Source organism: Cinclus cinclus, chromosome 8 (assembly GCF_963662255.1).
Source record: "Cinclus cinclus chromosome 8, bCinCin1.1, whole genome shotgun sequence".
Classification (NCBI taxonomy): Eukaryota; Metazoa; Chordata; class Aves; order Passeriformes; family Cinclidae; genus Cinclus; species Cinclus cinclus.
This window is the reverse complement of record NC_085053.1, coordinates 10,173,631-10,187,639: the sequence shown is the minus strand read 5'-3', so window position 1 is coordinate 10,187,639 and position 14,009 is coordinate 10,173,631. Positions and strand designations below refer to the sequence as shown.

Genomic DNA, 14,009 nt, shown 5'->3' with positions numbered 1-14,009 from the left:
TCTGCATATTTAGCAGCCTGCTAGCTATGGATGTTCACCTTATTACCTTTGTTTTACCTTTTCCTCTACACATTGGTATAACATCTCTGTGAGATTTTGGTAAACACAGCAGCTGACTGAAGCACTGCCCAGCTGAAAGGTAATCACAGGAAGGTAGTACAGTAGGAGCTCCAAAGAACACGTGATGTGTACCTCAGGCATCTCTAACTCCACGTAAACTATCCCTGACAAGCATTTAGCTAACCACATCTGGAACACCTCCAGGGCCAGAGATACCACAACTTTCCCAGATAATTTTGTGCTTATGCAGCTTGCTAGTCAGAAAACTTTCCTAAAAATTGAATCCCCTTTCTTCAGTTCAAGGTTGTTTTTACTGCTACTATTTATACTGACTAGGAACTGAACTAATTAACTGAACTAAGACTGAACTAAGAGTTCGTTCTCTTAAGTTATGTAAAACCTTTTAGCTATTTGGATGCTGTTGCCACAGCCCCCCCTTAGCCTGTTCTATACTTCCATTCAGACAATCCCACTTTCTTCACATTTGTTAAGTCTCCTCAGGAATATTTTCAATGAGATTGGATCCTGCATAGGGCTTAGTGGCCAGAGCTGGACAAAGCACTTAAGCTGGAGCCTTACTAGAAATGAACTAAATGGTGACTTCACATTTTATAGATGATGTTCCCATTACTAGCCTATCTATTACTATTACTATCAAGACAATATTTATCTGCTTCACAGTAAAAGCCTAACAACTTCTGTTCTGTCCATGGTTCACTTTTACTCTTTTCAGCAGTACTGCTGCTTAGCCACAAGTTGCCCAGTTTTAACTGGTACAGAAAATCCTTCCCACCTGTAAATAAAATTTATTGGATATTTAATTGCATATTTCCTTAACTACCAGTTTATCAGTGTCTGGGTGACCCAATCCTCCAGCCCACTCACAGCCCATGCCTACATGATATCACCTCAAAATATTTTAAATATATTCCAGACACAACCAAGAAGTAGTATTTGTCAATAATTTTTGGGGGGGAATGGTACATTAGGAAAGGACATCCCTGAGCATGGTATCTTAACTCTCTAGAGACATACTCAGACCATCAGTGACTTCAAAGGGAAGAATGTGCAGGCTAGGAACCATTCCTTTTGGAAACTTGCTTTTTCTAAAGCCATGTGGCTCTTCAGTGCAGCACATAAAAGAAAAAAATGTTATAAAGTATTTTCTGTAGCAATCTTTTGTATACCTGTAGATATATATAAAATAAAATGTTTACTAGCATGTCCCAGAAGATATAAAAAGGATTTTGTGCATCTGGTCTTACTGTATAAATTTGAGGAGCTGTAATCAAGTTTTGGTAACAGGAAGACTAAACCTGCATTCCCATATTCAGGAGTATTTACAAAAAAAAAAAAAAAAAAAAAAAAAGCTATGTTCCCCTGAAGTATGAATCAAAATTGCAAAGACTGAAAAGCTGAATCTAGACTTTTTTTATATTTCTACAGTTTGATTTTCCATATCCTACCATACTGATTTGGAGATCAACTGGCCTCTTAATCATCCAATTCTATCTTTATCCCATCCAAAGCACATGCTTATATTAAATCACAACTGCAAAACCCATAAATCTCTCTTTTCAGAATCAAATATCAAACTACTATTGCATCCTCTACTTGGAATTGTTCTTGGGAATAAGTAGTTGATACAAAAGCTAACAAAAGTCCCATCCTACAATAAAAATTAATGCTACAAAGACAAAAATCAGGTGTGACTGCTTTTATGATCTGTATTTTTCTTCTCCCCACACAAGTGGTGTAAATACCTGGACTTGTACCACACCTCAGTTGAGCTTTGTAACAGGGAAGGGAGAAGAGGTAGAAAAGATCTTTGTGCACACCCAGGTAACTGAGTAGGGTAGGGGTCTCCTGGCACATTCCATGCTCTTAACAGCTACAGGCCATCAGGACATTAATTGTAAAACTACCAGAGAAAAGGTTTCTTCAGCTATACATATTTCCATTAGCCTTATGCACAAGTAAGAATTATAATCCTAGAAATAATACTGCATCTCCTTGAGGAGACCTTCCAATTGCTTTGGGAAAAAAGACAACTAATTGAAAACAGATTTAGAGAGTTATCTGATAAGACCAGGACCAAGTGCAAATGTTTTCCCACAAAGTGACATAAGAGAATTTCTGCTTTCAATCCAATGCTATCAAAAGACATATTTTGGGCAAGCATTTAGAAAAGTTACCACATACCAGGTTGTTTCTAACACATATGGTGTGTTACCAATTTTTACTTCTTGTTTTCTGGTCTTCTCTATTTCTGTTCTTCCCAAAGCCACATATTGCACTATCAATATTAAAATAAATCAGTTCTGAAAAAAGCAAACCAACTTGATGCTCCTTGGTAAACAGCCACCTCCAAATCTGCCATTTTTTGTACCTGTAAGTTTACTTAAGGTCATACTGCAATATTTTATAATGATCTCACATATTTTCCAAAAAGCAGATTTATCAAGTAGAAAAGTGGAAACCAGAAAAAATCAACAATAACTTAAATATTCCAGGAGGCTTATTAAATAAAATCTAACTTCACAGTCATGTAAGCAGCAGAGATCCTCATAATGAATGGGCAGAATACACTACAGCAGATCAGGAATTATAAAACTAAATTAGAAACCCAAATTTCATTTGCTATAAAAACAAACGGCTCTTTGTTCTTCAAAAGGAAGTTGCTAAGATAATGCAATGAATCACCCTTCTGCAGTCAATTTCTGAAGCTTAATCCTTTCTATATTTCTTTTCACTAATTATATATGCATCACACATTTCAGCATTTTGTGAGAAAGTGGATATGATTAACATCTCATCTCACAGCTTCAGGAAACTTAATTACTCAAAACTACCCCTCCTCCATAGAGTGGACATGGAGGAAAGAGCCAAAATTCCACAGCACGTTTCAGAGCTTGGCTCCTGCTTCTTGCAGTAGCTCGGAACAGGCCAGAGCAGTACACACACACTCACACCAAGCATCCCTGCCCGGCACTCCCTTCCCTTCATGCCTGCTCTGGGTGTGCCCCAGACAGTGCTGGCTGCCACCAGCCCAGCTCTTACAGCCTGGCGTTTTACATCTGCAGCAAAAGCAGTGCTGACAACACGCTGAGGGTTCAGCTCTTGGTGGGCAGCACTGCACTGCGTCAAGGCTTTCTCAAACCCTGTGCCATGACCCCCGGTGAACAGAAGCTTGGGAGACACAAAGAAGTAGATGACCCAAACTAACCAAAGAAATAGTCTGTCATATAATACTGTGCTCAGCAATAAAATGGAGAGGAGAGAGTGCCTCCTGTGTCACTCAAATGAAATAAGTGGTGCTCTGAAGAGAAAATAGTAATGTAAGGCTCTCAGCAGCACTGTTTCCAGCAAGGAGACAAAAATTAATAGAAACAAATATTTTTGAACTGAACATTAAAGTCAAAAGAACAAAACCTGGGTGTGAGGCTGGGTATTTTGTACAAACAAGCACCACCTCTTTGTAGATGTACCTCTGTCTCACCTTTATAAATGGGTAAAACCTAGAGAATTGCCCTATTCTTCTTCATCACAGAGCATCTCAAGCTTGCCTGTGAGGCAAACGGGAAAGGAATCCTGGTTGGCATAATTTTCATTGTCAAGATAAATTTTTTCAGGCTGAGATTTTCAAGCTTCCAAGCCTAACAATCGGAAAAAAAAAAAAAAAACCTATTGAGAACACAGCCACAAGTGGTTCTTATGCCCTAATTACACTACTTTCTCAATTTCTCACCCATCAGAGGACACATCTCACACACAAGGGGAAGGAGAATGTCTGTGACCGAGTGTGATACTCTTAACAAGAGCATTTAATTGGGACACATTTTTGCATCCCACATTAGGTGTGACTTCGTTATATGATACGTTCATTGGTGACAGGAAAATTATGCCTTACATCTGCAGAGATGTGTAAATGCCTCATTAGGTTTAATAATTATCTGTTGGAAGGACAGCTCTGCAAGAAAATCTCTGTTACTGAAAAATGAAAGGGACACAAGAAAAACAACAGTGCAACTGAATCATCACTGTCCTTGCTGAATTAATTCACCTGTCCAGAAATATTTTTATAAACACATTAATAATGAATGTTACATTGTAAAAAATACATGAATGGGCTACATCACAAAAAGGTTATCAAGTAGCCCATGAAAACAGACACAGACTGTATTTTCAGACTTGAGGTCAATTCAGCCTGAATTTATATCTTAATTCACATACAAGAGAGGAAGAAAAAAGAAGGTGGAAGAGAAAAGATGCTGCTGTGAAAAGTTATGCATTAAACTTTTTAGGCACAACTTCTTTTCAACCAAAAAAATGACAAGTATCTTCTTTGACAGACAACAATAAAAAGCATATGACTCTATAGCATATTCTCTTATAGCTAAAAATATAATAATAAATAATTTTTTTAAAAAACCCACCAAACAAATAAGTCTCAGCACGTTCCTGGATGTGGCACAAGGCATATTATCCTGACAATAAGAAGTCTTCAAGGAAAGCTATACAATCCCACTTACATTGACAATTCAGTTTTACAGCTAAATAAGGATTATATAAATCTTGGAGACCAAAACAAACCATTATCAACTTCTCACAATGAGATGGTGGTGAGACAAATTAAGCACAACCTTCACAGCAGCAAACTACACATTTTGACACGTGTCATTAAACAAAAAAAAATGAACCAGTTTATTATATTTAACATATTTACAAAATAGTACAAATTAAAGTACTGTAACTCCATTATTGCATGACAAAATCAACTCCATACAGGCAAAAGCAGCACATGAAAGAGACACTCCAGAATATTTAGGAAGTCTTTGGTACTCAAAATATAGTTTAAGATGCAGCATTAACTCAATCAATACAGGGCATTAAACACAGACAATGATACATAGATTTACACCACAAAAGTAAAGTTTACCTATGGCTTTCATTCTTCTCAAAGGATGACTAACTACTGGACTCAGGAATTGCTTAAAAGCTTTACAACATTTTTAAGATGGAGAGAATACTCAAAATTATTCTAAACCCAAGCTGTTGAAAATGACTGATGTATTTTTCAACTCATACTGAATTTAACTGCCTCTTCTCAGAACCATATGACAGTAAAGCACTAAATACTTCACAGACATAGAGCCTATTCCTCTACCCCTTAAGCAGGCAAAACTGGGAAAGAATCATCTTTGTCTACTTAAGGAATATAGGATTAAAATCACAACAGACAATCAAACTGCATGGCAAAACATGATCAAAGACTGCATACTCTAGCCTACACTGCTGTACACATCATTTACAAAATTTTTATGCATCATCTACATATTTACATACGCTCTCAATTATTCCATCAAGTAATGTACTCAACACAATCACAGTTTACATAATTTTGAGGTAAATCCTTGAAAAGTTAGAGCTTCAGCAGAATTCCATCTGCAAGGCTGAATCTCTCAAGTCAAGTTTCTAAGGAGAAGCTCCTCTCTTTGCCCTGGCCACCCAGCACTTCCTGCCAGGTGCAGCAGATGGTAAGATGGTTGCAGAGATGAATGGGGATTTTGTGAATTCTCTGTGTTGGGCTTGATTCTTCTTAATGGCCAGGAAAGGCCAGAAAGAAGCAAAGAATCCTGGGGGCAGCCAAAGAGAAACCCAAATACACACTAGCACATTCTGCTCTGTGGACAAATAGTGATGATTATGTTGCTTGTAGAGTGGGAAAACACTGCAGTGTTAAATTCTGCAGTCCATGCACTCTAATTGTAAGATGCCAACACAAAAAGAGGACAGGCAAAAGCAAAAGAGAGGATGTGGGACAGGATGAATTAACTTCATTTAAGAGCTTGATTTCCTTTCAAGTTTTCAAGCCAGGTGTGACATTACATAAATATTTAAAACTGCACATCTGAAGACATCACCCACACTTATTTTAGCTTATAACTATATTTCTGCCTCTTCATAATTACATTAAGCATTGCCTCACCAAGCAGTGGACACCACTTTACAAGGCCTGATCTTTCATGCTGGCTAACCTAGACACATTTAGCAATGTTGAGAAGACTGGAACAAGACAACTCCCCCTCTGAGCTGCCATTAACATCCCAGGCAACAAGAAGGGAAGGGGCGGAAAGAAGTTTGCAGGTTCCATTTGAGTTCACAAAAGGTGATAAAACTCCTGTCTAACTAGGAAAAGACAGTACTGAGTTGAAAGCATCAAAGTTCATCCAATTCAATCAAGAGGTTAAGATAAACACATTTGTTCTTGAGAAATTACATCATCCTGCATTAGTATTTTCTCCTTCAGAATAGGTCTGCAATATGCATTTAATGTTATTGCCAAAAAATTTCCAAATCATCTTGTCATGACTATCCCCCAGTTGCACTTTTATTGTCAGATGCTTAAAATAAAAACAACACATAAAAAGGCTTGAGATGACAATAAAAGGATCACACAATTCCATCTGTGAATGTTTTTTAAAGTAATGCCACATCACTACACCTTTTTAGAATGTCTTTAAACAGATTGTTAGAAGATTTAGGCAGGACCTCAAAGTAGCCAGTTAAGTAATTACATATGCATGAATGCTACTCATATTTACTACACATTTCCTTCTGAATGTTTTTGTAAGTGTAAAATGGTGTGTAAGTTGATAAGTAGTTTGACGTCTCAAGACAAGTCTACTGACCGTACTTTCTGCCCACTGGAATGACTGAAATCTGTTTTCTGCATGCAGTGATAAGAAATAATAAGCCTTCATCTCCTTGTACCATCACAGATGTTAGCTAGAAGAGAAGTGTTAAATATTCAGCCATTGTTAGTACTCATGGTGTAGTACAGGGTGAAATGAAAAGGAACAAAGAATTTCATTTTCCAGAGATCTTCTGGGATGGTGAGGTTGGACTTTGTACTGGTCCCCAGTGATGGAAAACTGGCAACTTATTTCTTGCACAGCTCTGGGTAAAGTAATAATCTGTCAGCCCAAGCTTCTGTATAAATTCCAACATTAAGACTAGAAGGTTCAGACAGGCAAAAATGTTGCTGTTTAAATACTTAACAAGACCAATAACATATTGAAGATACACATTTTTATAATCCCTGAAACTGCTGGTCAGTAGAGGATAGTTTTTAATTCATTCATCCTCTTCAACATAAGTTGATGGAAACCAGCCGACCTAAAAAGGAAGAAAGCAGAACAAAAAAGTACATGAGATGCACAGAGGTTTTGGTTTTTTTAATGGCAGAGCTAGGCACAACAAGGATGGGTCTGTTCAGTAAATATATTCATAAGATTATAAACATAAACTTGTCTGACCCGACACAGAAAGGAAAAGAATAACACATGACACAATAAGACAGCAGTTTAGTGTCCTACACTTCAGAAGTTATAGTGTTACCTACATTCTGAAATTAATGATGTGCCAAATAGGGTTTATGTGAGACATACAGTGATGCAATGCCACATATTTCTTATTTCATGTATTTGCTTTAGATTTCTTCAGACTTCTTTATAACTAAAGTCAATTTAACATTCATTAAAGAACTCAAAACCAAACCTAGAGCATGACTAGAAGGGGTGACAGCAGAAATCTTTAGACTACCTCACCAAAATATCTCCAGAGGTAAGTTTATAATGTCAAGTCCAGGCTATGGAAGTTACCAAGGCATGCTAGCAAGTAACAGGGCATCCTTTAGAATGGGCGCAGCTGCATAACAATGAGTTGTTCAGCTTTCTTCACATGTAAAATGTATATAGCACGTTGGCTATTTCTTCTGCTTCCTTATTTTTCTAGTCTAATAGACTATTTAAAAAGCTTTAACCATTTAACATAACCAAGCTCATGTACACAATAAAAATTGCATAAAGCAGGAAGTCTGGACATTCACTTGAACTGCACTTGCAACTATCATTTCCAGCTTCCAGATAATTTACATTCTTCCACTTCACATTCCTTGACCCTGCATCTCAGCGCTTTAGATGTGGAAACAGCAGTCTCAAATGCTTCTGAAAAATCTGCATTATAAGACAGTAAACTAAGACTGAAACATTAAACCCTTTACAGGTCAAAACTGAAACTTCACTTCCCAATCTCAGAGCAGGGTGTAAAGTGAGTTCATAAAAATCCCTGATAAATATGTCACTTCATCTGGGCCACATTCCTAGAGATCAAAGAAGCAGCCTTCTGTAAAAAGGTGGTTGATTCCATGCATTGTAGTCTGGCAGAAAGATGTGGGAAATTCATTCTGTGGTAAAGTGCTAAAGAGAGTTGCACAGCACCAGGAATCTGACCCCAAATACCTGTGTGCAAAACACTTCAAGAAAGGTCAACTGTAGCAGAGCTATTAATCCTGGTTATTTTCCAACCATATAACCTTGCCCAAATATTCAACCTGGCAGGTCACATTAAATAGCCAATAATTTATATGCTGGGAATGCTACCGGGCATGAGTTCTGCCTCGTTCCTATGAAACAAAGATGAGAAAATGTTCCATCTTGTGAATTTAAATACACAATGCAAGAACACACTTTTTTATTTTCTTTTTAACAAAAATCACTGTCAGCAAAGGCAGAAAGAAACAGGAAAAGAAAAAAAAAATCATCTTACCCTTCCATTTACTTCACCTCTCCACCAGCCATTGGCACTCATCTTGGTATAAATTTTGACAACATCCCCTTTCAGTAAGGAGAGTTCTCGCATGTCTCGTGCACAGAAGTCATACCTGGCTATGGCAATGCCTATCACCTTTGGGCTCAGCACTGAAAGGAAGCAGATGGTGATATTATTAGGGTTGGTTAAATGAAGGCTACCAAACTACTGCAAATAGAAATACTGTAAAATATAAAACAAGGGTTCCACAGCAACACACACTGGCATTCATTTTATACAAAACATCCGCACTACAAAGATCAAGAAGATTTAAATATAGGGGAATGGTCTAAAAGTTGAAGGGATTTTTTTCTGATTTTTTTGAATAGTCTTCTTTATTTTTAATAGAAGAATCAAACTAGATGAGCCATAAATAAAATATTCCCAACTCTGATATTGCTAAATACATTTGCAATTATTTTACTCTTGTGCTTCATAATAAAACTTGATACCAGTTATATGCATCAACATATTTTACAGGTCACTAATTTCTTTCCAAAAGAATTATTAGCATTTACAGTTGATTTAACTTTAGACCTCTAATGAAGCAAAACAAACAGAATAAGGTGCTGTTCTTTCAAAAAACAGCTCCCAAGTTAAATATTAATGTACTTAAAATTGGCAGCTAACATCAGCATGAGCAAAAAGGTACAGACTTTCTACAAGAAATTTCCACGGATCATTTGTCACAATCTGCATTAATATTGACTGATGTAAATCTATTATTTTCAGGAGTTTATTCTGTAAATCACCAATGAATTTTTTTAACAAAATTAAGGTTCAGTGAAATTAACACTTTAAAGTTTTATGGTATGTCAATATAGAAGAATTTTGCCGACGTAAAGCCCAGACATTTTGAACAATAAAAAGCTGCTAAGAATTTTTAAAAATCAAAAGTGCAAAAGGCCTCACTTCAAAAACCAACTCCGTTTCCCAAACAGTTTCACAGCAAATTATGTTAACAACGCTGATGTAGAATGTCCAAACTTGGAAAAGAAATCCTCAATGCTTTTAGTGTGAGGACAATGAGGAGAGAGGGGGCATGGCCTAATGGATAAAAGACTTTTGACTTGAGCATTCTAGAAAGAACATCTACCACTCCATGGCATTTTGTAGTTGGATTACTTGGCCATGGCATTTTTCAGCTTTTTTTCCCATTAATGTCACTGTTTTCCTATGTAAATGGAAATGTAAATTTGCTATGTAAACTCCTCCTGTCAGAGGAGTTCATGAGCACAGGCAAGCTTCCTTTGAAAAGATTTCAGAAGAATTCATATGATCATAATGGATGATATGGATGACTTGATATCATCTACATAGAATCATATCTGTCCTCAGAACCTCTTCACATTTCTTAGAAATGCCCAATCTTCATTAGGAAATGCTTTTAAGATTCCAGTTTAGCAATGCCCTCAACAATCTAATACCAAGAATTCATATCTAGTTGCCTTTAATTTAAATCAGGAACCCAAAACAGGCAAATGAACTGAGAAATCTTAACAGTTTCAGTTCTGCTTGTGTTTAAGTTTGCTTCTGACTGCACTGGACCATAGATACATTATAGCAATTAAATATCAGAAAACCATTATATGTTCAAATATTTTCAGCTTAAAGAAAAAATACAAACAAATTATTTTAAACTAACAAGGAATACTGCATTTAAAATACTATTAAATATACCACAGAAATAGAATGCCGAAAAAGCACTTTTGACAACAGATAATGCCCTAGTTTATATCATGTCACTAAAGTTTAGTCTAATATTCCTGACTGCTTATGTAGAGTATGTTTATCAGGTACTTGATAAATTATGTAAAAGATTCCATATAGCAGAGAATCAGTCTCTTAATTTATTGCTTATATTGATGTAGCAAAAATCTAGGTGATATATTAAGCACATCAAAGCCCAAACATGCTTTTTTTCTCCCTATTAGCCAGGGAGATGTAGATGCTACTTGTTTAGATTCTGACATGAATGTAATGTCCTATACCTTATCAGCACTGCAGTAATCAATTTTACAGGGAAAGAGCACATCATGGGCACCAATTGTTTTGGAGAAAGAAAAGAAAAAAAGAGCAGTTATTGATTGGAGGGTCAGTAGCCATTCCCAGGTGTGCAGCAGTATCACTGGCAGATTTGGAGAAGCATTGCAGGATGCAAGGAGTGATTCTGGGGAGCAGGATATAATTTCAGATTCTAGTACGAAGATAAAGGGGCAAGGAAAAATTACAGGAAGCAAAGATGAACAAATTTGAGAAAATGGGGAAGAAAAGAACTAAGAAGGTAAGAAATGCATGGAGGAATAATAAAGATGGAAAATAGCAAGGAAAATTAGGGTAGAGAAGAAAGAAGCACATCTGGGGGAAAGGAGGACTTTTTAACTCTTTTTCAAGTCTCAAGTCACAAAGCAGAGAGGAAAAGGAAAAAGAAGCAAGAGAAATCAAAACCATCTATCTTCAAAAGTCTTGAGGCAGAAAGTAGCAGAATTTAGATTAATTTAGAATCCAAGATCCATATTTTCAAATAAAAGTGAAGCTCATGATAGGAAATATATAAAAGGAAGCCAGATGAGTGATGGAATATAGGAAAATGACAGTGCTAATTTTGGAAAAAATATTAGCCATATCTCTCTGCTGACACAGTCACAAAAACAACTTCAGTAGAGACTATCAACTCTGAATTCCCAATTAATGTTGTCCCAGGATAAATAAAACTTGAGGGAAGTCAACACATGCAAAGCACACCTGTAGAGATGGGACAGAGAAGGAACACTGAGTGAAGGACCGAAAGAGGATAGCTACAGGAAGAATGCAGAGAGAGATTGGGATCAACAGCATAGCTAGATGGAAAGAAAGGGCCCAACACGTGGATGAATGTGAATGAGAAATTAAAGAGGGGGGAAGAAGAAGTGTTAAAAAAAAAGGCTCTTGAGAAAGTAGCAATAAATAAACCTTGTGTAATAGAAAGGAGATACTCAGAGGACTAACCAAAAATAGAAAGAGAAATCCAAAGGAGGTGAATAAAAAGCACATGTGTGAATGAGTACATGCTTTTACTTAATCCAGCCTTTCCTTCTGCAAACAGATGATAATGACTACAGGAACTATAATCAGCTGTGATTTACACTGGAGTATGTTGGACATTACCAGTGAAGTAGATATGCTACAAATTAATTTTGATACTACTTTGAACCATTGATGATGCATCTAGGGTGCAAACAACAGAGGTTCCCTTTGATCACACCAGGCTGGTCTAGCTCACATGCTGGAATTCCAAGGTCAGTGTAGTATTAGTAAAGCTGTGAAGAGTTGTTTCTCTCTCCTTGTGCTCTGGCCTCCTCATAAATCTGCAGCCATTGCCCTGAGGTGTGCTCCCATGTATTAGTTTCCATACTCCTTGAAGCCATGTACATTTACTTGTACATTTACTCTTTCACCAAACCTCAGGGCTGTTCTCCAGGCACAGGCAGCACCTCCAGTAGTGCTCAGCAGTCAGCTTAACCTTCCCCTGTGTTACCAAATTCTGTACCAGCAACTAAGCCAGCTCTGAAGATACTTTTGAAAAAAATACTTGTAATACCATTAAATAAGTACTTGGTCTTTAAATGTAGGCAAATTATTGGGCTATTTTTATAAAGAAGGTTTACTAAAAACACATGAAGCAATGCAGCTTAGCACTCAGAATGCAATGGGTAGATAAGCTTAATTAAGCAGTGAAGATCAATATTTGCCTTTGCTATTTTGTACTTGTGTAACTGGCACATTGTGATATGCAAGACATTGAATTGATACCTATTGTTATAGTTATTAGTGAATTTTCTGATACAGCAGTTTTTCATATAAAAAAAGGAATGTCATAATTTATTGAAAGCACACGTGGGAATATATGGGAATGTGTGATAGGGTTAAAGAAACTGAGTCTTGATTGCTGTTCTGTCACTGTAGGCCACCTCACTATTTTGTTCTCATGGAACAGACAGCAGTTTCAGTAAGAAGTTCAGTAAGAATGGAATCTACAGTCAAGTACTGGGCAGTTGAATGCAAGATGTCCTTTCTTATCCCTGCCCAAAAGGACAAAAGCTCATAGTATTTACCTTGAGCAAAGAGGCAAAACTTAACTCCTTCATATTGTTTCAAATCAGGTGAGTGCTTCAGGGGATCCAGCTGAAGCTGGACCTGAAGCTGGTTCAGGGCAAACAGCTACAACAAAATGGCTTTCTACTCATCTTTTCTACAGAGGCGTCCATTTATAGAAGCAAATGTCAACTGGAAGGGCACCTTCTAGGTTGGATTCTCAGTATTGTTGTGACTACTGAAAGGAAGTATCTGCTCCAAGAGAAACTGAGGAGCAAAACATCCAAATGTAGCCTAAGACATAGAGATTGAACTCCCTGGGCTGAATCAAGAGAGGGGTCATCAGAGATGCTCTCAGCACGAGTGCAGTAACCATTCTACCACTGAGGTGCCATCTATGTCCTTTTCCCAGCAGGAAACTATGGAAAGCCCCAAGAATCCTTCCCAGAGCACTAAATAATTTGGACAACTTCTGTGGGGCAGGTGTAAAACATACTGCCCACTGAGATCTTGATGACTCCATCTGCCTGAGTGTGTGCTGGACACCTCCCCCTTCCCCAGTGCAAAAGCCAGCCCCAGCCCTGCCCTGCACAACCCAGGCAGTGTCCTCCACCCCTGTACACAAAGGCAGACCAGTGTAATGTGAGCAAGTGCTGAGTTCTCCACATCAGCAGTTCCCTCCATGTCCTCCTCAAAGGCATTCACCTTTCTACTGGCAAAATTCTTCTTAAATTGTCCAGCGGTGCAGTTCACCTCTTTGAAGAGCAGATCTTAGAGATCAGAAAAAGTCATGCCCATACTGATGCACTGATTGAGGCTACCAATGGCACTACTTTTAGCATTTTTATGCAGCCTCTTGGTTTGAAACAATTGCATCTATTAAAGCCGGAAATGGTTAAATGGAAAAAAAGAAAACAATATTTAGAAAACAGATGGGAAAAATTAATTTACAATGTTAATGCAGAATTTAAAGAAAGCATTCTCTACAAATAAAAAACTACTGCATTCTAAGATGCTACTGCAGTATGGTTTGCTGCAGGGATGGGACGAATATATTATTTACCAACACGCAGTGAGATTTCCATGTTTGTGCATTTGAATAAATACATTAAAAATATATAGCTCATAAATGTCAACTTCATAGCAAATTAACAGTCAAGTGGTCACTGATGGAATCTGCTGCAACTATTGAGCTTTGCAACACCTATTCAAACTGCTTATTG

At 37.3% G+C, this 14,009-nt stretch overlaps 1 protein-coding gene across 2 annotated transcripts in view; it reads right to left on the bottom strand.

Moving 5' to 3' along the window:
- Positions 1-4,737: 4,737 nt before the first annotated feature.
- The window catches only part of VAV3 (vav guanine nucleotide exchange factor 3), a 150,297-nt gene continuing 141,025 nt past the window's right edge, over positions 4,738-14,009 (bottom strand). For both annotated transcript variants that reach the window (XM_062497230.1, XM_062497231.1), the window contains exons 26-27: positions 8,671-8,822; positions 4,738-7,239 (exon numbers count right to left, since the gene is read on the bottom strand). In XM_062497230.1, coding sequence (XP_062353214.1) covers positions 7,198-7,239; positions 8,671-8,822 — 194 coding nt within the window. In that variant the 3' untranslated portion in view covers positions 4,738-7,197. The remainder of the gene's footprint in view (positions 7,240-8,670; positions 8,823-14,009) is intronic.